Source organism: Elephantulus edwardii, unplaced genomic scaffold (assembly GCF_000299155.1).
Source record: "Elephantulus edwardii isolate Elephantulus edwardi_28Jun2011 unplaced genomic scaffold, EleEdw1.0 scaffold00148, whole genome shotgun sequence".
Lineage (NCBI taxonomy): Eukaryota > Metazoa > Chordata > Mammalia > Macroscelidea > Macroscelididae > Elephantulus > Elephantulus edwardii.
The window spans coordinates 6,966,330-6,989,634 of NW_006399898.1; the positions used below are offsets into that span (position 1 = coordinate 6,966,330).

At 54.5% G+C, this 23,305-nt stretch overlaps 1 protein-coding gene across 1 annotated transcript in view; it reads left to right on the top strand.

Annotated features, from left to right (window-relative positions):
- Positions 1–23,305, top strand: part of CUX2 (cut-like homeobox 2) — a 128,225-nt gene that overhangs the window by 73,302 nt on the left and 31,618 nt on the right. Inside the window, exons 9-13 of the mRNA XM_006894721.1 lie at positions 15,519–15,629; positions 19,978–20,101; positions 21,807–21,883; positions 22,433–22,499; positions 23,236–23,284. Coding sequence (XP_006894783.1) covers positions 15,519–15,629; positions 19,978–20,101; positions 21,807–21,883; positions 22,433–22,499; positions 23,236–23,284 — 428 coding nt within the window. The remainder of the gene's footprint in view (positions 1–15,518; positions 15,630–19,977; positions 20,102–21,806; positions 21,884–22,432; positions 22,500–23,235; positions 23,285–23,305) is intronic.

The window sequence follows — 23,305 nt, forward strand, 5'->3', positions numbered from 1 at the left end:
AACTCCATGGCAGCGGCCTTGGCATTTTGGTTTTCAGTCCTTCAGTTCCACAGTTTCAGCCACAAGTGGTGTTGAGGGATGATGACCAGGCGGAAGCTCATCCCAGAGGGCCGCAGGCCGTGTCCTCCCCCGAGGCCTGTAGTAGTGCTCCTCGAATGCCGTGGGGAAGCCCTGAGAGCCCCACGGGGAAGCGTCTGTGCCCAGGCCTCAGGCCAGGCCCGGGTGGGAATCCAGTCAGACCACTTAGCAGCTGCAGACAAGCTCCTGCACCTTTCTGTAAACTGGAAATAATGCTGGAATCTGCCTTCCCTTTGGGGGTATCGCCCAGGCTTCTAAAATAAGAAATGGAACCCGTTCTGCCAGATCCATGGCAGTGCCTCATCATGATATTTGGGCCTGGCCTATCTCTGGTGCTGTTGTTTTGGGGTACCGTCGAGTTGGCCCTAACTCAGGGGCCTGCCCTGACCCCCATGCTCACAATCTCCACATGCTCGAGGCCGTTGTCAAGGTTTCTGTGCCAATCCGTGTCGTGGAGGGGCCTCCCCCCTGCTCTGACACGCCACCTTCTCAGGCGTACTGTTTGTGCTTTATTGACTGTGCAAAGGCATTTGAGTGCGTGGGTCACAGCAGATTATGAGAAGAATGGGAATCCCAGAGTACATGTGCTTACACAGGAAAAACTTGTACCTAGATCAAGAAGCTATTGTTCAAACGGAACAAAGACACACTGTGTGGTTTAAAATCAGGAAAGTGTGCATCAGGGCTGAATCCTTTCTCCATACCTATTCAAGCTGCATGCTGAGAAAATAATTCGAGAAGCTGGACTCTGTGAAGAGGAATGTGGCATCAGGATCTGAGAAGGATTCATCAACAACCTGCCTTATGCAGATGACACAGCCTTGCTTACTCAAAGTGAGAAGGACTTGAAGAGATTGCTGCAGAAGATCACAGACTGCAGCCCTCAATATGGGTTACATCTCAGCATCAAGAAAACATTCTCTCCACTGAGCTGAGAAGTAACATCATGATAGATGGGTGGAGAAGACATTGACACTGTCAGCAACCTCATCTGACTCTTGTCCACAATCAACACCCTTGGTATCTGCAGTCAGGGACCTCTCCAGATTACGGAGGAGCGACGGGGTCAGCTGGAGGACTGCAAAGTGTCTGCTTCAGGCCGTGGGCCTTGCCCTCACTTACTGTGGGCATGGGAGCTGGAGCGTGAATGAGAGAAGAACCGATGCCTCTGAGCCGTGGTGTTGGGGAAGAGCACTGCGTATCCCACGGACGGCCGATACAAGCGTCTGTCTGGGAGGAAGTGCACTAAAGTGCTCTTCATAGGCAAGAATGGGGGCACCTCACCTCCCATACTTCCGGCAAGACCTCAGGAGGGACTGGTCCTTCAAACAAGACACCCCGCTGGAAAGGTGGAGAGGAGAGGAAGACCTTCGGAAGGCTGGCTCGACACAGCGACTGTGACGGTGGCCTGATAAATCCAGAGGGGCGGCTGGGTGGATGGGGACGTCAGATCTATGTTCACAGGGTCTATGAGTCAGAATCAATGCGACAGCACCTCACAGCAACGCAGAAAGGGGAGAAGGACTTACCTGAGGAAAGAGGGGCTTGCTCACCTTTGCCCATCACGCACGTGTCTCGTCTGGCAGCGTTTGTGGTGCCCACTGTGAGCCGGGTACTGGATCAACACTGGGCACTTACGCGTGCACCACAGAGGCAGACACAGGCTCACCGTGGAGCAGACGTCCTGGACATGCAGGTGACCAGGTTGTCTTCACCCACATCCCCCGTGGAGTCCAGTGCATGGCGATGGGGAGACCAGCCGAGGGAGAGCCCCAAGGAAGGGCTTACAGCTCTGAGCAGGGCAGGGGCGCACTCAGGGACCCCCATCTTCTTACAAGTAGCAGACTGTTAATTAAAACAGTTACCAGGTCGGGACCTCAGAGCCAGCCGCGAACTTGTGAGCACAGCCAGCTGAGCGTGGTACTTGCAGGAAGGTGGCAGGCCCTCTCCCACCTCTCCCCCAGCCCCCAGAGTCAGGAGCTCTGGTCGGAGCCTGGAGTCAGCTCTGGGAGTCAGGCTTCCCAGAAAAGGCAGGGGTGGAGGGGCCCAGCTGTCGCCAGGCAGAGAGTGAGGAGCCTTGACGGATGGAGACGCCCCGTGCCAACGGCCCCTTTAGGGCCTCTAATTCATTTTTGAGACATTTAAGAATAACAAAATGTTTTAATGATTTCTTAGGGGAATTGGGAAGACATATTTTTGCTCTCATTAAATTTTATTCTCCCAACGCAAGAACCAAATGTCAGATGTGCGTTTGGTGCTCCAGGCCCCCCTCGCTGCCCCTCCCCAGCCCCTCCATAAAAATAATGCTCCTGCAAACGTGCCAGGGGCTCGCCCTCCTGATTCCTTCTTTCTTGACAGGCAAATTATTCGTTGAAATCCCCCCACCCGGCCCCTCCACAGCCACACAAGTCCTGACTCGACACTTTTTGTTTTGAATGGCTGCTGCCGACACAGATCTGTGGCGGAGAAAGCGATACAGTATGATTGCTCAGCAAGTATTTTGATAAGCGTGCAGCCTGGATGTCTGTAATTACGAAAGAAAACCGTAAATCTTTGGGATATTGTTCACACAGATGTGGCGTGAAGTGAGGGGGGGAGAAGCCGTAAAACGTGTTAAAAGCATAATTAATGTCATTGTTGTCGGGGATGATTTGATTTAAACCTCTCTGACTTCTGTGTTGGTGACGGCTGATTTCTCTGTCGTGCTCGGCAAGCACCAGGGCAGCGACCCAGGCTTTGGGACGCCAACTTTTAAATGAGTGATTAGGGGAAAAGGCATAGAAAGGAGGAAGCAGAAGCGAGTAGAGCAGGAGGCAGCCGGGCGCCGAGGAGATGAGGAGGGGAGAGGTGAGTGTCCACAGATGTGTTTGTTTGCTGTTTGCTTTGTTTCTTAAAAAGCAGGTGCTGGGGTGCAGCTCTCCTGGTTAGGGTGCCCATTGCCGTGTCAGACACGCCCAGGGTGGCAGGCGGCACTCTGAGCCCAAGCTGCCAGCCGTGTGACCTCGGCAGACAGCTGACTTGGAGTTCGCAGTTCTAGTCTGCTCCTCAGTCGCGGTGACTCTGTGCATTTGCCAGGGCTTAATCAGCAGCTACAGGGGGAACCCCGGTACCTCCTGCCAACTCGTGTCCACCTGGCAGGACGGAGCTGGAACCTTCACGGGAGCACACTGCCTCATCTCTCTCCCACGCGGCCACTGGGGCCTTCGAACCACCGACCTTTTAGTTAACAGCCAGGAGCTGGTCCTGGCAAGGCTGGCATCAGGAGTGATGAGTCCAAGTACCCTAAGTGGGCGCAGGATTTTGTTCATTGTCAAGGACAAGGTTTGAGCAGATAACTAAGTCTGTGGACCAGGAAAAATGCCTTTAATTACTGGTCGAGGAGCCATGGTGGTGCGGTGTGTTAGGTGTTGGATGGCTCCCCGAAGGCTCACAGTTTGAATGTTCCAGCCAATCCCAGGGAGGAACACCTGCCCTCTCCAGGTCCAGCCTGGGAAGCCCCACAGGTGCGATGAGTCACAATGTCTGACAGCTATAGGTTTGGGGTTTGTTTCCTTGTTTGTTATATTTATTGTTATTCTTGTTATTGAATGCTGTCAAGTCAGAACCAACTCCTAGCTGACCTAGCTGTCCGACCCTCCAGCAGGTTTTCAGAGGCTGTAAATTTCCCAGGAGGAGATGGCCCATTTTTCTGGTGAATTGAAACTGCTTGCCTTTAGGTTGTCAGCTCAACTGTTCACCACTAAAGCTACAAGAACTTCCTTATTTATTATTGTTTTTGGTGTGTGCCATCATGTCAGAACTGACCATAACTTACCCTCCAGCGGGTTTGCGGAGGCAATAAATCACACACATACTATAGACTCTTCATATTTTTTTAATTACTGCTTTTTATCTTTACCCCATTTTCCATTGAGTAGATTGTTTTCTTAATGATTTGTAGATGTTCTTTGTATGTGAGGCATGTCCTGGTATATATGTTTCATATCTTCTCTCCTAGTTTTACCTCTTTGGTTTTTTAAACTTTATGGTATCTCTTGTATATAAAGATGATTGTTGTTGTTGTTGTTGTTGTTGTTGTTGTTATGTACCGTCAAGTCACCTGCAACTCGTAATGACCTTACTATGTACAACAGCCCTAAACCCTACTCTGTCCTGTGCCAACCTCTCTGTCTCTGACACACCCACTCCGATTACCCCAGTCACTGAATCAATCCATCTCATAGAGGGTCTTCCTCTCCTGCGCTGTCCCTCCACCCTCTCAAGCATGATGTCCCTCTCCATGGACTGGCCCCTCCTTGCAACATTTCCAAAGTATGTCAGACAAAGCATCAAATCTTTGCCTCCAAGGACCAGCCTGGTTTACCCCTCTCTAGAATGAACCTGTTCGTTTTCTTAGCAGTCCATGGTATATTCAATACTCTTCTCCAACACCACAGCTCAAGGCATCAATTCTCCTTCCTAGTCATATTCCAGCTCTCTGATGCATAACAAGTGATTGCAAAGACCATGGCCTGTATCATGCTCACCTTAGCCTCCAGAATGATACCATTGTTTTTCAGTACTTTGGAGAGGTCCCTAACAGCAGCCTTTCCCATCGCAATGCATCTTTTAACTTCCTGGCTGCTGGTGCCAAGAGTGTTGACTGTGGAGCCAAGCAAACTAAAGTTGTAAACAGTCTCAATCTCTTCACCATCCATCAGCATCAGGCTGGATGGTTATAAAGATTACTTTTTTAAAAAACTGAAGAAGATTGGTCATGTAGGGACCAGAGAACACTAATTTTGTTAATCTTTTTGCGTTATGACTCAGTTTTGTGTCACATTTTAAACCCTTACCTCACATTTAAAGGGGTTTTCCGGTGCTTTTTGACCTTGATTTTGACATGTACATCTTTGAACTTGGGTCATCCCAGGACCATATAGCGGACAAAACACCTTCACAGACACGGGAGATAGAGGTGGTAACCATCCAGCTCACCCGTCCAGCAGCCCCTGGGAAGCAAATGCAAGTGTTCACCTCTTCTGTGCAAGCTCAGAGAGGTCACACACTGGCCCAAGGTCACCTAGCAGAAAAGTGGTGGACGTCCTGACACAGGGCCCCAAAAGTGCAGGAGTGCAGGGTGAGTCATTTTACTGAGAGTTACAAACTGGGAGGACAGAGTCATAGGTCGAGGAACGCTCGGGGACAAAGTGTTCACCCTCAGAGCACAGCCAGTCTCCTCCGCTGCTCTCCCTTTGTCTTACACGCCTACCTCCCTGAGCTCACCTGGTGACAGATCACAGGGCCAGTGTGCAGACGGAAGAAGACTTAGCAGGGGGTCCCCCATAGAGCACTTGTCCCATGGCTGTCACACAGCCAGGTCATGCTCAGCACACAGCTGCCGCGGCAGGCAGAACACACACTGTCCCTGACGCGTGGAGGCCTCCCAGCCAGTACGGGGACTCTGGCACGTGGACACGATTCCAGTCCCACCGCTGCCACTGCCTGACCTGTCTTCAGGCCTCCTCCTCTCGAAGAGCATCCTCTGCCCACAGTGGCCAGAAGGGCTCACCGAGGGAGCTCATCCGTGCTCTGAGAACAGCGGCTTTGGGCATCGACCCTGCTGACCCTGCCGCAGTTGTCATCACAGATCTGGGACAGAAGGAAGACCTCGTTCCTAGCTGCTCTGTCCCCCAGCCCTGGCAGAGGAAGGACGAGGTGGGTGGACAGACACGTGCCTCACACCCCATCTGCTAGTGAGAAGTGGAGGTTAAAGGCTCAGAGTTATAGTCTACCCACCGCCACCGGTAGCCAGAGCCCCCCACCCACCCACAGGCACCGGAGTCGGGGCCCAGATGGGAGAAAAGGCTCAGAGTTAGTCTCCCCTCCACCATCAGTAGCCGTAGCCCCCCATCCACCCACAGGCGCCGGAGTCGGGGCCCAGATGGGAGAAGGCTTCTGTCTCGGGGCTATTTGGAGGGGTGCATGCATACTTCTGCATATATGAGTTCTAAACAGCTTCTCGGACGACAGCCTTTCCGGCTCCAGCTTTCCTTAAAAAGCTCCGAGCGCCACTTTCCTTCAGATGGACACAGTGGGAGGAAGGAGACAGCTTTTCAGATCCCCGCCGGCCCCCCTACCCGAACCCTAGATTTGCTGGGGGGAAGGAGAACTCCACCAGCACCAGCTAGTGGAGGCAGACAGAAGGACGATGCTGTACGGGTGGCCTCTGGGGTGCCTTGGGAAAGCCTGGGGTGATATGTTCTGCAGGAACCACAGGCGTCCAGCACAGGCTGCCGGCAACGTCAATTCCTTCCCCTCCAGTGTTCGACACTCCCCACATGCCCCTCTGGACACTTGATAATAGATCGCGTCCGCCAACGTGCCGGCTAGTCACAAGGCTTTGTTGTGCTAAATGCTTACAATTTGGGGCCCCTGGTTTTGGGGTGTCTTCCTTCTCGTTGGCTCCGAGGCCCTCTGACCCCCACCATGTACCAACTGCGTGTAGACTACAGGGGCGTGGGAGGGCAGGGTGAACCCCAATCTCGTCCCCTGTGAGGGACAGCCAGCTCCAGGCAGCTGAGTGTCTGCGCCTCTGAGAAACTACAGGGCTTCGAGTGCAGGTGCTGAGGCCACAGAAACCAGACCAGACCTGGCGGATCATCCTGTCTCTGCCCCTGACAGCAGGAGGTGAGACCGGCCAGGCACCGTGAGAGGTCTGGGTCGTGTGAGAGGCCAGCAGGTTGGCAGAGGTACTGGGGGACCTGGCAGAGGGAGCAGCTCAGGGGGCTGTGCACCTGGCCCTGACATCACACACCTCGTGGGAAAGAGGGTGCCTTGCTGCTTCCTTCCGGATGCCGTCTGTGTTCCCACCCACAGCGACCCTGGCAGACAGATTAGAGCTGCCCCTCGCCAGGCAGACTTCCTGAGCTGTGCTGCTGGGTTTGAAACACTGACACTTCAGTAAGAAGCAAGAGTACTTAACCCCTGAGCCACCAGCGCTCCTGTGTGAGAGTCTCCTGTTTCAGCCAAGAAAGAGGGAGCCTCATGTTTAAGGTCATGAGCAGGAATCTAGTAACACCTTTGTTCTTTGTTTCTTGGGTTTTTCTGCATATTTATTCTTATGAGTGAATTTATGATGCATGATGCCAATTTTTTATTTACGGTAGTGAAACAAAATGTCAAACTGTATCTTAAGTTACAACCCAGATCAAGGGATGTGAGGAGCTGTCAGCCAAGCGGCCTCGGGCGGCTGGGAAACGTGGAGCTTGTGGGGTTCGGGTCACAGTGGTTTAGGGTTCCAACCCCGGCTGCTTCTTTTTCTAGCTCAGTGACCTTAAGTCGTTTCCTTTTGCGGGGCCTCGGTTTTCTTATCTGGAAAGTGGAGGTGTATTTGTTTCCATGGTCCGAGGTAGCTCATTAGAAAAAGCAGAGCCTTAAACCCACAGAAATGCGTTCTCCCTGCACATTCCTGGCTGCCCTGCGGAGGGTCCTTCCCGGCCTGCCTGCCTGTCTACTGCTCGCCACCATCCGTGCCTCCCCTCCTGGCACCGCCTTCCTAGAGTCTTCTCCTGTGTTTCTGTCTGTATCCTCCACTCGTGTGGAGCCCTTTGTTGGGTTAGAGCCCACCCTACCCCTTTTTCTGAGGCCACATTCGTAGGACCGGTGTGAGGACTGGAACGTGTCTTCTTGGGGGGACACAGCTCCCCCACCATGACAGGGTGGTGCACTGGTGGAGTATGCTCTCTGCCTGGCAAGCTGCGGTCAACAAGAGCGAGTTCCCGGAGCCCTGGGCTCTGCCTGGGGCTCGTGTGCCCCCCGCCCCAGCCTCAAGGATGCGGATCCCCGCATGCTCTGGGATGGATGGTGCTCCGGGATGGACGGTGGCTGGAGTTTAGGGATGAAGACCAGAAACTGCTAGAAGGACCAGAACCCACTCTGCACCCAGCCTGCCCCTCGGCTTGGCCTCAGCACTGAGACCAGTGTCCAGGAATGGCCGAGCCCCACTGTGAGTCGCCTGGGAAGTGCCAGCCTCTCAGAGCCTCACGTCCTCAACTGGCAAATGGCCAGTATCTTGGCAGGCGAGTGTGGTCCTGTGGGAGTGATGTGGGGAATGGGTCCATCCCTCTCGCTTGGCCTCATATGAGACACGTCCCCTGGCATTTTCTGTATCTGGATGCTTTGAAGAAAGTGCAGCCTGCGGTCCACCCCAGCTCACGTTGTTGTCATGTTGTCATGTAGGACATGTTGTCAGGAGAGGTCAGACCTTGGGAAAAGCCAGCATGCTGGAAAAGGTGGAGAGACAGAGAAAAGGGAGACTTCCAGAAAGGTGTTTTGCCACAGTTAACGGGAACAGCGGGCTCCCGTATGTCAGAGACGGTGAGGGTGGCACAGGGGAGGCAGGGTTCAGATCTATTGTCCGCAGGGTCGCTGGGGGTCATAATTGACAACAGCAAACTCTCCCTTCAGATCACTGCTCAGACGTCACCTCAGAGAGCCCTTCCCGGACCTCCCTGCCTCAGACGTCACCACTGCACGCGCTGTCCCCCGTCCTTGTTTTCTTCTCAGCCCCTCACTGCCCCTGACTCGTTTATCCTTTGTCCATCTTTCCCCATGAGGGGAGGACCTCGCTGTCCCTGACACTCAGGAGCCGCCCTGTCGACTCAGGTGTATCTGACACCTGAAGCAGTAGTCTGACAGCCAGAAGGCACTGGCCATGAATGACCACTGTGGAGGCCGCGTGCCCCGTCACTGCTGTAACAAATGAACACAGACTTAGTAGCCGAAAGCAGTTTCATCGTGTTCCAGTTCTGGGATCAGAAGTCCAAAATGGGTCTCCCTGAGCTAAAATCCAGGCGTCTGTGAGCCGCGTTCCTTCAGGGCTTTTAGGGAAGACTCCATTCTCTTCCCTTTTCCCTTTTCTCAAGATTGCCTGCGTCCGTCGGCTCAGGGCCCCTTCCTCCAGCATCAGGGTCAGCCATGTGGCATCTTTTCTTTGACTCTGTTCCGTCCACGACTTAATTTCTTGTAACATCACATGCAGACAGGCTCCACGGCTCTGGGCATGCGGCAGTTTTGTGGACCAGTGTTTTGTGCTGTGGAAATCCAGGATCCTCTGGCACCCTACCCCTTCACCTTGCTCCCCCATGCTTTTGCCTTTTACCACCCTTGGTCAGTAACCCACACTGAGTGGGCATCTCTTGGTGAAGGGTCAGAGAAAGCGAGGAAGACCTTCAACACGATGGATCAGGTGACTGGAGCACAGTGGGCTGATGGTCAGCAGAGCTGGTGGGGATAGCTGAGGAAAGGACGGGTCGGATCTGTCTCGGTGTCGCCTAACAACAGCACCAGCACTGTTCTGAAAGGCCAGGGCCAGGCCCCAGGGGAGAAAGAGAGGCCTCCCCCAGCACCCCTGACTGCCAGGCTCTCGGAGAGACCCCTCCCAAACACTCGGAATGTGTGTTGCCGTTTCTCTTTCAACCTGTGTTGGCAAGAACAGCCAGTGACACGGAGCTGAGGCCTTGGATTCCATCACACCACACGGCAAATGGGAATTCTTGCATTTGCCAGCTCTCCAGATGTTCACAGTTTGAAGGCTATGAATTTTTCTTCCCTAGCCAAACACTCAGCCAGGCGGTGCCGGGGGAGCACCCCATACTCCGTGTAGAGGTTCCCCAATGGGGAGCGGACAGAAGCGAGTTTACTCAGCACCGTGCAGTGGAGGCAGAAATGAAGGGTGGGAGATGCCCTGAGAAGTGAATGGCGAGCACTGCTGCGCGTTGAGAGCAGGGTTCCCGGACCCCACCAGCTGCTCCCGGGAAACTTACAGCTTTGGAATACCTTCAGGGAAGTTCTGTCCTGTCCGACACTGTGAGTCAATGTGCAGTAGACGACAGGGCCCTTGGGAGAAATTCCACCCCCGTGAGGACCAGCAGAGGTACTTTGGGGTCTGCCCCACCCCACCTCGCTCTTGTGCCAGTTCCCTGTATGAGGCAGATAGCCCCAGCCACCAGCCCGTTGCACGAACTGCTCCCCTGCAGACCGCCTCTGCTCCCAGCGACACCTACAGCTCTCACCTGCCCAGAGGACACCCTGTCTCCAAGGGGGCCCTGAGCCCCCAGTGCACATCGATGGGCACATTCTCCCGAGTCCCCCGAACACTCGAGTGTCAGCTGCATGCGCTTCATTCAACAGCGCACCTGGGAGGCTAGGAGACTCATGATGAATAGAGCAAGTTCCCCAGGTGAGCCCCTCACTGGCAAACGAAGATGGGGGCTAGCTCTCAGCGAGGTGTGGGAGGGCTTCCTGGAGTCCACCTGCTGGGACACAGTGCACTCCTCCTCAGGCCAGGTGTCAGAGGCCTCCTTCCGTGCACTGGTGCTCTGCTGCAGTGTGAAGCCTGCCCCACTGTGCACAGCACGCCCTCTTGCTGTTCTGAAATCCTGCTCCCTAAGACCCACAGAGAAGTCCTTCCCGAAGTTGGCCTCCTGGCCTAGGCATGAATCAAGTCGAGCGCCTGCACCTTTGTCTTACTCCTGGGGACTCTGGGGAGCCTCACCCTGGGGTCTGGTGCAGGAGGACCCGTCACTGAGATGAAGGCCATCCTACCAGAAGGCAGCTGTCCCATGGCCTGTGTTGTGCCCTGTGCAAGGCCCAAAAGCAGAAGGCTAGCAGCATCTCGTCCAGAGCCAGGAACAGGAGCTGGCCCTGCGGCCTCTGAGAATATGCCTGTGGTCACCGGTGAGTGCTGCTGTGTGCCTGGCACCACGCGGCCAGCTTTACAGGAGAGGCCTCTTGCTCCCATTCTCCAGAAGAGAACAGTGAAGCTCTGGTGGATTTAAGTCAGTGCCCTCACCTCACTCCTTGCTGCTCTCTTGATCACATGTCTGCTCCAGCCAGGGGTCCCCTGACTCAGAAGGGCCTCTGCTCCCGTGGTCCCACCTCCCACCACCACAGTTACTGAACAGGTGTTGGTGAAGTGCCTCCTGGGTGCCAGTGGGTAGACAGCATCATGATGGATGGAAAGGAGATTGAAACTGTCAGCAGCTTCCTCCCACTTGGATCCACACTTAACACCCTTGGTACCAACAGTCAGAAAATAAGGAGAAGCATTGCACTGGGCAAATCTGCAGTTTGGGACCTCCCCAAATTATTGAGTAGTACTGATGTCAGTTTGAGGACTAACGTATGTCCGATTCAGGCCATGGTCTTTCTGATCACTTGCTAAGCATCTAAGAGCTGGGCAGTGAGTAAGGATGACAAGAAAAACTGACGCCTTTGAGCTGTGTGTGGGAGAAGAGCACTGAATATCCCTTGGATGGCCAAATGAACAAACACATGTCTTGCAGAGGGTGCAGCCAGAGTGCTCTTTGGAGGCAAGAATGATAAGGCTTCGCCTCACATACTTTGGACAGGTTGCTAGGAGGAGCTATTCCTTGGAGAGGGACATGATGTTGGGAAGGGTGGAAGGTCGGTGAAGGAGAGGAAGACTCTCAGCCAGGTGGATTGACACGGTGACTCCTACAATGGGCTCCTGTGTGTCAGGAAGCGTGAGGATGGTGCAGAACAGAACAGGGTCGACTTGACAGCACTTAACAACATGTGCCGGTAGAGCTCTGGTGGCCTAGTGCAGTGTCAAAGGCACACAGTTCAAGGCCACCAGCTGTCCGCGGTGGGCAATCTCCTCCTGTGTAATTAACTGCCTCTGAAAGCCCACCAGAGGGTCAGCTGTGGGTCGGTTCCATCTCTGTGGTCAGTGAGAACAGCGTGTGTCGGTGAGTGGGACAGACCCTGCAGAGTTCTCTCCTCCGCCCTTCCCCGAGGGCGGGTGTGGGCTCTGTTCTTCCCAGGAGGTTCCTGGCCAGGCCTGCCCGAGCTAAGCCCCACCGTGGGCATGCTGCCCAGTGCTCAGCTCATTCAGTCCTCGCTCTCATCTCAGCATCTGCACTCGGGCCCTTTATCAGCCTCAGAGAGAGCGAGCAGACCGTGGTTTCTGCAGCCACTCTTTGTCAGAGCCCCTCAGCATGTGTAGCAGTTGGGGTTCTTTGGTGACACACGGCAGAAGCCAAGTCTAGATCATTTATTAAGCGGTAAAAGAAATGTTCCGTGCTGTCAAGTCGGAACCAAGTCATAAGCAGTTTGACTCGACCAGCAGCTCCAAGGGACGAAGACGGGCACTCACCTCCCGTGCCATTTACAGTTTCCAAAACCAGCTGGAGAGTCAGCGGTCCGTGTGTGCCCCGCCGCGCCCTCTTAGGGCCTGAGGGACACTCCAGGCTGTCCAGTAGTGTGTCCCTGGGGCCAGCCTGCCTGTGCTCTGCCATCGACACAGGCTGCACTCTGCGCCTCAGTTTTCCCATCTGTAATTTGGGAGCCTGATAGTACTTACCTGATCGTGTTGTGTGCATTTTAATCTGGCCAGAAGACCAAGAAGGTGCCTGGCCTGTGGGAAGGTGACTTGGGAATCCATGGCAGCTTGACTTGCATCGAGTCACCCCAGATTGAGGACTCAGGGACAGCCAAGTGTGGAGCTTAGGCCTTGAGGCCCACCTTCCCATCTGCCGTGGGAAGAGGGCACTGAACAGGCTGGTCCACTGGCCCCTCCCCACAGCGGGAGTGGTGGGGCCCACCCACAGCCAGGCTGCAGGTGAATCCTAACAAATGCCACCAAGGTCCAAAGTAGGGTTATTGGCCTCCAGGTCTCTCAGGGCTGATGAGGGGTGCACAGCCAGCCAGCTCCCGGTCGTGCTGCTGCCCCTCGGGGTGACAGGTGACAGGGGCCCGCATTTGTCAAGCCCCGAGCACCAGGCCCTCCGAGGCCTGCTCTTACCCAGTCCCTGCAGTCACCCAGCGCATCGGCCCATTTCACAGATAGAAAGGCTGAGGCTCTCCAGGTTTACATCCAGAGAGCACATCTAACTGGGGCCGAGGTGACCCCAGAACACAGCTAAACTGCACCCAAATGCCATGGCTGTGGGGTGAGCTCCGACTCCTGGGGCCCCGCAGGCGGGGGAGCAGGCCCGCAGGCTTTCCCAGCCAGAGGTCATTGGGGAAGCAGTGGGGCACATCCTCCGGCAGAGAGCAGACCCACCGGCCTCGTGGTCAGTGCTGGGGCCCACGCACCACCAGGTCATCCTGAGCTTGGTCTCACTGCTGGCGAGTCAGGGCCAGCTCACAGGCTCTTCACATCGGTTTCCGAGGCTGTGACCTGTGTCCTGCCCGTTCTCCTCCCTCAGAGCTGCGGGCGGATCCGGACCACCATGGTCAGAACCGCTGGGTTAGTGGCCTGCGGCCTGTCCCTCTAGGTCCTCATTCGGTTGGAGTCTCAGAGGGGACAGCCTCCTGTGGTTTGGACTCACAGCCTGGGAGGCCAGCAGGGCACAGTGGGCTGTGGGTTAGACGTGACCTCGCGGCACTGCTGAGGGTTCAGACCGCAGTTAGTACTGAGAGCTTGACCATCAGGCCATGAAGACCGCTGGCCTGGGAAGGGAACTGTTGGGATTTCGGGCTCACCAGTGTGGAACCGGAGTCTGCAAGCCCCGGGGAATCAAATCCCAAGGGCCTTAGCCCCATGCATTGTCACCGTGTTCCAGCTGCTCCAGAAAGCAGAGCCGTGACACCCTGCCAACTTCCATCACGTGTCCACCTGGCCAGGCCCCCCCAGACCCCCCCCCCCCCCCCGGCGCCCCCAAAATCTGCAAGGGATGCCCCCAGGCAGGGCAAAGGTCAGCTCAGATCCCCAGGACACCTGCCGGGTCCCTCCCGCCTGCCCTCCTGCAAGCCACCCCTCCCGCCTCTACCTGGCATCTCTGACCCCAGGGGTTGTTCGTAGCCTCTTTATTCCTTTCTCTGAAAAAAAAAAAAGAATCAGGACACAATAGGAAGCGTTTTCTTGAACTTATTAAAAAATCCAGACTTGTAAATTAATTTGTTCGTGTTGTACAAAGGCAGTACAGATGGACTCATTAGCATGCACACAACAAATAATTATAGATGAATTTTTAGCTGGCCTGCCTAATGCGCTTGCTGGGTTAATTATGTCAATGTATAATTACATCAGCCCGGGGAGACATAATGGCACACCCCGCTGAGCAGGCCTTGCCTAATGACAGGGCGTGGGGAGTGCTGACGAGGAGAGACGCCCGGCCCCCACGTGCACCTGCTTACCTCGGCGCTAACGCCCATCACCCGAGCCGCTCCCCCACCACCACCTCCCTAACAGTGGGAGAAGAGAGGGCACGAAGACAGGCCTCCTTGTTCCAGCCAGACCTGAACACCCTGTCTCTTCCGTCAGCATGTGACTTACTGAGTCAGAATGTGTCCTGGAGGTGGGGCTGAGCAGAGGGTCCCATGGGGGAGCAGTAACAGATATCCCTACCCAGCACTCTGGAGTCCAGTCCACCGAGTTGATTCACAGATAAATTTAAGTAATAACTTTTGTGGGTGCTGGAAAGGGATGCTGGGAGAAGTCCTGTAAGAGGACCAACGAACCAAGGAAGGCTTCTTGGAAGAAGAGGCGTAGAAGTTTCCATATGGGAGATGGCTAAGCAGCAACCAGCTGGGCTATTCCTTAGAAAGGGACATGATGCTTACAAAGGTGGAGGGTCCATGAAAGAGGAGAGGAAGACCCTCAGGCAGGCGGGTTGACACGGTGACTGCGTCAGTGGGCTCAGGTGTGGCAGAGAAGGCGAGGATGGCACAGGACAGGACAGGACAGGGTTCACAGAGCTGCTGTGAGTCGGCCTTAGCTCTGTGGCCCTTAGCAGCTGCAGCTGGAAGGAGGAAGGAGGAGAGGGGTGCTCCGGCAGAGCTGGAAACTGGTGCGGGCAGGACCTGGTGGGAGGAGAGCAGGGCCGAGGGCAGCCAGGCAAGGGGAGCCCGTGCTCTGAGAGTGCACCCCCTCAGTGTCCCAGTGATGACCAGTGCAGCGTCCATATGATGGTGTCAGAGCATGGTGGCCAGTGGCCCTGTTCACTCCTGCTCCCTGACCTTGGAGGTCTGCTGACCATGTTCTCCCAACCACCTCAGGTGGCACTGTGAAAGCCATTTGCCACCACGTGGATAGCATCCCCAGCCGCCCCTGCAATCAGAGGAGAGCCGTGCCCACAGGGCTGTGTGGCTTTTTCTGAGAGAGTGCGCCAGGCCTTTCTTACGAGGTGCTCGGGGTGGACTCCAGCTACCAGCCTTTCCCTCAGCTGAGAGTGCTAATCGTTAACAAACCGGGGAAGTGCCATGATGCTCTTGAACTATTATTCCCAAATGGAGAGAACGCCCTCCCCCCACAGAGAGGACTGACCTGTCACAAAGCAGTCTTCATGATGCTAACCTTACGTCATCAGAGATGTGGGCTGTGCCTCTCAGGAAAACCCCAAGTCCCTGTGGAAGGTCCCCAGGCCCCATGGCCTCAGCTGACGCACCTCCTCCGAGCCCTCACCGCTCTGCCCTCCTCTCTCCCCTTGCAGACCCCGCACCTGTGTGTGAGGCAGCTCGCAGCCTAGACGACAGACTGCAGACCCCCAGCTGGGACCCCCACACTTCGTGGAAGAGGCACCCCGAGCTCTTGGGCCCCAAAGGTACTGCGGCATCTGTGCAGTCAGGCAGCACATCCAGACGGACGGGTTGCCGATCACTAGCAGCGCTCGTCTGGCCCCTCCTTGGTGGGGCCTTGACCGGCCCTTGCAGATGCAGGATGCTTGTGGTTCTGCCACTGAAAGACAGGAGTCTGCAGGCTTCGGGGCTTGACAGATGAGGAGAGTGGGGAGGGGACAAGGGACGCTCCACACAGTCACTCAGAGACCCAGGCTGCATAGGGCTGCCATCTGCAACACGTGACGTCTGCAGCCACAGCAAATGCTGTCAGCCAGCACCAGGCAGAACGCACACGTGCAGGGCCCTGGCCCCAGGCTCCCTGGAGTCCAAGCTGGAAGGGCACATGTCACTTCTGTCCCACAGCCCGTGTGGCCACACCTGGTTCCAAGGGAGTCTGGGAAATGTAGCCTTCCTGGGTGCCCAGTAGAGAGGCAGGTGGAAGTGCGTGGGCAGGACTTTCCTGGGCACAGGTGATGGCGAGAGATGACCTGGACATGTGTCTCACGTTTGGACATGTTGCCAGGAGAGGCCAGTCCTTGGAAAAAGACGTGCTGGGGAAGAGAGAAGGTCAGAGAGAGAGAGAGGACATCACTCATAAGGACAGCCCGGCATGGTGACTGTAACCGAGGTCCGGAGCGTGTGAGAGCTCATGAGAGTGGCACAGGGCAGGGCTCACCTGGATTGCTCCCAGGGTCGCTGCGTCTTGGTCAACTCGATGGCACCAGACGAGAATCCTACACCAGCAGTGTGCAGAATTCCTGAGCTGATCCTGGAATCCATGTGTGGTGCATACGGTCAACCCTCCACAGCCAGCTGAAAGACTGATAGTTCAGTTCACCCAGAAATGCCCTGGAAGTAAGGCCTGCTGATCTGTCCACTTCAAAAGTCGTCCTCACAGTCCTGTGAGCACACAGCCCAGCTATCCCACGCAGGGTCACCACCACCCTGCAGCAGCCAGTGTCAGCCAGAACCCAGTGTCCTGCTGTCCATCCTGCTGCCTGGCACCCACAGTGTCTAGTATGTACGTGCCTCTGCTCTGGGTGCTGTCAGCCCACTACGACTCCCAGCACAACAGATCGGGACCTTCCCCAGGAGGATCCTGCCCCTTTCACCATCTCGGACATGCTCGAGTCCCTGGTCACACTCACTGTGTCAGCCGTTTCCTTGAGGGTCGCCCTCTCTCCTCTGACCCTCCACCTTTCCCAGCGCGATGTCCTTCTCCAAGGACTGACCCCTCCTGACAGCATGTTCAGAGTATGTGAAGCAGAGTCTCACCACCTCTGCCTCTGAGCAGCACCCAGGTTGTGCTTCCCCCAAGATCGACTTGTTTGTTCTTTTGACAGTCCATGGAATAGTCAGTACTATTTACCAGCACCACAACCCAAGGCAGCAGTTCTTCATTCTTCTTGATTAATTGTACAACTTCTACTGTATAGACAGCAATTGAAAACCCCATGGCTTTGATATGGCACGCCTTAGTCTTCAAACTGACATCCTTGCTCTTCAGAGCTTTGGAGAGGTCCTTGGCAGATTTTCCCAACGCGACATGTCATTTGATCTCTTTATTGCTGTTATCATGTCTTTTCGTCTATCCAAGTATAATGACATCCTTGGCAACCTTTCTTTATCTGTCATGATCAAAAGGGAGGCAAATTTGCTTGGTATTTCTTCAATGGAAGGAACTGAAGAACAAATACAAACCTCTAGTTACAATACATAAAGGATGCTGAAGGCAGAATGTTGAATGATCCAGGAAGCATCAGAAAAAGATGAAAGGAGTACACGGTCACTGTACCAAAACTAATTGGCTGGCAAAGAATAATTTCATGAAACAGCATAGGATCAAGAGGCAATGATGATGAAGGAGGAAGTTCAAGCTGCTCTAAAGGAATTGGCAGAAAACAAGTCTCCAGGATTGGTGTAATACCAATTGACATATTTCAACAAACAGATGCTGCCCTGGACATACTCAGCAGGTGATGCTAAGAAAGCTGGAGGACAATTACTTGGCCAATTGACTGGAAAGATCAGATTTATTCTCATTCCCCAAAAAAGGTGATCCAACAGAGTGTGGAAATTATTGAATAATATCACTAATATCAAACACAAGCAACATCCTACTGAAGATTATCCAAAAACTATTAGAACAGCCATCAACAGAGAACTGCCAGATGTGCAGTATGGGTTTAGAAGAGACCATGGCTTGAGGGACAGTGTGGCCAATGTTAGATGGATCTTAACTGAAAACGGAGAGTACCAGAAGGATGTCTATCTGTGACTGTGCAAAAGGCAATTAATTGACTGTGTGGATCACAACAAATTGTGGCCAACCTTCAGAACACTGGGAGTCCCAGAACACTTGATTGTGCTAATGAGAAACCTACACATGGACCAAGAGGCAGTCGTCAGAACAGAGCAAGGAAACACTGCATGATTCAAAATCAGAAAAGGTGTGCATCAGGGACGCATCTTATCTCCATACCTTTTCAATCTATAGTCAGAACAGATCATCCAGGTGGCTGGGCTCTCTGAGAAGGAGTGTGGTATCGGGATTGGAGGAAGACTCATCAATAACCTGTACTATGAAGATGATAGAACCCTGCTTGGTAAAACTGAAGAGAACCTGAAGTACTTGCTGCAGAAGATCAAGGACTGCAACCTTCAATATGGATTGAAGCTCAACATCAAGAAGACAAACATTCTCACATTGGGCCAACAGGCAGCATCATAATAGGCAGAGAAGAGATGGTTAACAGCTTCAGCATTCTTGGCTCCACAGGCAACACTCTTGGTACCAGCAGCAAGGAAATCAAAAGACAAATTGCATGGTGGGGGGGGAAATCTGCTGTCAGGGACTTCCCCAGAGTATTAAAGAGCAACGATGTCAGTCTAAAGACTAAGGTGCATCTGATCCAAGCCATGATCGTCAGCAATTGCTATGCATCAGAGAGCTGGACAGTGGATAAGAATGATAGGTGAAGAATCAGTGCCTTTGAGTTGTGGTGCTGGAGAAGAGTATTGAACATACTGTGGACTGCCAAGAGAACAAGCAGGTCTGTCCTGCAGAGGGTGAAACCAGGCTGCTCCTTGGAGGCAAGGATTTTGAAGTTCCATCTCACATACTTTGGGCACATGGCTAGGAAGAACCAGTCCTTCGAGGACATCATGCTTGGAAAGGTCAGCACAGGAGAGGAAGACCCCAGGAGAGATGGACTGACACAGTAACTGGGGTTATAGGAGTAGGTGTATCAGAGACAGTGAGATTGCCTCAGAATAGGACAGAGTTCTGAACTATAGTACATAAGGTCACGATGAGTCACAAGCGGTCCCACAGCACATGACAACATTTGGTGTTGCCTTTTGGTCCAGTGGTAACGATTTCTGTTTTTTTCATGTTGCGATGTAATCCATACTGAAGGCTGTACTTACTGATCTTCTTTTGCAAGCAAGGCTGTGTCATCTGAATAACACAGGTTGTTATTGAGTCTTCCTCCGATCCTGTTGCAATATTCTTCTCCATAAAAATGAATGAAGCTCTCATTCATACTATGATGTGGATTCACACTGTGCTAATCAGGATGCTGGGTGGGCAAGTACAGGCACAGAACTCCACATAGTATACAATTCGATTTCTGTAGCTCGTTCAGAATGGGGACGTCCCCAGAAACAGAGCAGACTGGCGGCTCGAGGGCCAGGAGAGAGGAGACAGCCAAAGACTGCTCGTGGCTGCCTGGTTTCTTCTAGGGAGGACAGAGGTGTTCCGCAGAAAAGTCAAGTTAGTGACCGCGGGATTCTGCCATCAAATTATACATCATTTTTACTCTTTTAGTTTGATTGTTTTATTGTGATTGGAGTCAAACTTTGCAAAGCAAATTACTTTCCATCCAATATACATTTACTTCACGATGCTGATTGCAGTCCCCATGGTGTAACTCCTGTGGTCCCCATCTCCACTTCTCCTCCTTGTCCAGCCCGTTCTGCAGTTGGCGCTTTCTCCCTGGACAAATGCTGCTCTTATGATCATATAGGGTTGATTGTTCTAAGTTAGGGGCAACTGTTCACCTTGTCTTTGGTTTGGCTGAAAGTTGAGAATGATGTACTTTAAGATGGTTGCAGTGGTAAGTTAAAAACGTAGTCAGCAGATGGAGACAGCATGAGTGGGCCCGGGAGGCACCAGAGGCGCCTGGGTATGAAGGGACAAGCCCGACGAGGGGAGACTGACCCCACAGCTTGACCCTGGCCCAAGCATGGGAAGCCCCCTCCTCTCTGGCTTTCTCAGCAAGGGCACTTCCTTCTCTCCCTCCCGGGCACTTCCTTCTCTCCCTCCCGCAGAGCAGAGAGAGGGGACGACTCCAGCCGGGCCCACACTGACTGAGGGCAACCGCCTCCCCAGCCTGCCTGGCAAAGCCCTCCTGACAGACACCTTGCTGCAGAGAAATGAAGCTGAGAGGCAGAAGTGAGTATGGAGGGGACGAGTGGGCCCAGGGCCCAAGGCCCAAGGCCCAGGAAGGGTTGGGGCCTTGCCTCCAGCTTTGACCAGCTGGCCGGCTGTGTGGCCATCCTTGGAAGATCATGGTGCCTTTCAGGCTTAGTTCCCTCATCTGAAAAATGGACTAATGGTGATATGAACTCCTCACCCAGTAAGAGAACGCAGTAAGAGGTTCCCAGCGCACAGCTCAGCGCTGCGCACGGTATGTGCTCAGTCAGCCCTGGTTCCTCCAGAAGCACAGTGGTATCGGGGGAGCCTTCATGCCTGCCAGTCACTTCTCACGTACTTGTTGCATTCCAGGCACTGTTCTGTGCTCAGGGGACACCACAGAAAACACACGAAGATCCCCGCCTTCCTGCCGTGTGCTTCCTGGTGAAGGAGACACACACGTGGATGAGATAAACAAAAGGCCTAGTGTGGTAGATGACGGCAGAGAAGGAACTTCGATGAGGGGAGAGAGGCTTGGTTTTAAATAGGATGCTGGGGAGATCTCCCGAAGACAGCCCAGGGAGACTAAAGGAAGAGAGAGGGTGGGCCTGCCAGGATGTGGGTGTCCGGGCACAAGGGCGGCCTGAGGTCAACAGTGAGGGAGCAGGAGGGAGGCTGAGGATGCGGATCTGCAGACAAGGAGGGGCCTCCTTCCAGAGTCACAGAGCTTCACTTAAACCACCGCTGGACGTGCTAGAAGGAGCCTGGTGGTGCAGTGGTTAATGACGGCAGTTCAGTCCCACCAGCCACTCCACAGGAGACCAGCAGGGAGCACAGTCAGCCTGATGCCAGTGGGTTCGCCCCTCCTGGGACCCCTCTTTCTTTACTGAGTGAAATCCCGATGGGCTGATGGAGCCCCCAAACTCTTTGTCAGAGAAGAGGGAATGGGTACCGCTCTCGCAGAGAAGGGAGCAGATCAGGCACCCTCTGTGAAGCTGGCCCTGCAGAGCCCTCTTTGACCAGAGAGATGTCGGAGGCCCACAGAGATGACCTGCCCGGAGAGTCTGAAGACGGACAGAAACCCAGCTGTGGGGCCATCATGGGCCGTGCAGTCAGCGTAAGAGGGCCGTGGAAGAGCAAACAGCTCGCCCCAAACACAGCACCAAACTCACCGAGGCTCCGCAAACCCACTCCTGGGTGTCGAGCCCAAGGGAACAGAAAACAGGGCCGCATGCAAGGACAGAGCCCGTGCTGCCCAAGGTGAAGAGCGCTCGATTGCCCATCACACTGCTGGACACACAAGGGGGGCCACAGCAGGCCAGGGAGAAGTGGTCAGCCTTGGACCTGCTCCAACGTGGGGGAGACCCAGCAAGCATGATGCCGAGCGGAAGAATCCAGACACAGAAGACCATGTTCTGGAAGATTCCATCGGTCTGAGATCTCAAAATAAGCAAGTCTGTGGACTCGGAGGAAGAGTAGGGTGGCAGGGGTAGGAGATGAAGGAAATGGGGAGGGGCCCAGGGTTCCCTCAGGAGGAGAGCGAGCTGGTGGCCATTATTGAGCTGTCTGTGTGAAAACTGAAACGGTTGGCTTTGTATCAGTTATGTGACCTCAGTTAAAATAATCAACTACACGCATGCAAAGATCTGTATTAAAAAGACAAGAGTTGCCGATTCTAGGACACAGGCTAGGGGACAGGGAGACAAGGCTACCCCTCGGGCCTCAGCAGCCTGCCTCTCCACAGGGGCCTTCAAGAAGTACAGATCACTCTGGCGGCCAGACTGGGGGAGGCCGAGGAGAAGATCAAGGTTCTGCATTCAGGTATGTGGCTCCTGTGCGCCCTCAGACGAGGGCCAGCAGGAGAGGTGCCCAGGGACAGTCAGCCTGGGCACTCAGCTTTGGTCCACCAGCCACAGAGATGGCCATGGCTCACAGCCAGCCAGGGGTAGCCGTGTGTCCCCATGTAGACAGGCCTTTGCTTTTCCAACAGAAGCCTGGAATTCTGGGGAGAGCCTCGTTTTTTATACCCTAATTGTATCTGTTGACAGCTCCTTGCCCTCAGCCCATCGGCCCCCAACTCCAGCTTGGGAGCTTAGAGTGGGCGGTGGGCAGTACTCATGGCTGCCGGGCACCACTCACGTCCATGGGTGACCGAGTGTTGCAGAGGGAGTGTTCTAGCCCCAAGCCCTCAGCAGACAACACCCCTACTCCTGGGCCCCTCCGCTTCACAGACTCATAGAGAATGTTCCCCCTGCCCTCCTTGCCCCTCCAAGGAAGACAGTCTCCCTCTCTGTCCCAGTTCTGAAAGTTTTCACTGTCCCTCGTCCCTCTCTGAAGAGAGCCCTCACCCATGTCTTTCCTGTTCCCCAGCGTTAAAGGCCACACAGACGGAGCTGCTGGAGCTGAGACGGAAGTACGACGAGGAGGCTGCGGCCAAGTAAGTGAGCACCTTACTGAGGCATGCCTGGCCCTGGCCCTCCCGACAGGATACTTCTCTCTGCACCTCACAGACCTGCCTCTGCTTTCTGGCCCTTCAGCACATGCCTCCTCCCACAGAGCCTCTAGCACATGCCTCCTCCCTCTGACCTAGACATGCCTCCTCCCTCTGACCCTCCAGCACAACGTATGCTTCCTCCCATGCCTCCTCCCTCTGACCCAGATATGCCTCCTTCCTCTGACCCAGACATGTCTCCTCCCTCTGACCCTCCAGCACATGCCTCCTCCCACAGAGCCTCCAACACATGCCTCCTCCCTCTGACTCTCCAACACATGCCTCCTCCCTCTGACCCAGACATGCCTCCTCCCACAGAGCCTCCAACACATGCCTCCTCCCTCTGACTCCAGCACATGCCTCCTCCCCCTGACCCTCTAGCACATGCCTCCTCCCTTTGACACTTCAGCATGTACCTCCTCCCTCTGAGCCTCCTGGAGCATGCCTCCTCCCTCTGGCCCTCCTAGAATTGCTTCCTCTCCTCCCTCTGATCCTCTGCCTGACGTGCCCAAGTCATTAAGCCCTGTGCACCCACCCACCCTCTGTCCACACCTCCTGGAGTGTTCTTCCAAGTCTGGTTCCTCTCCTGGGGGAAGTGGCGAGGCTCTTGGCTCAGGTCAGGGCTGGGTTATTGGGGTGCACAACCCCAGCTCGCCCTCAGGGCCTTGTCTTTGTGTCTCAGGGCAGATGAAGTCACGCTCATCATGACCAACCTGGAAAAGGCCAATCAGGTGAGGACATGATGCCCGCTC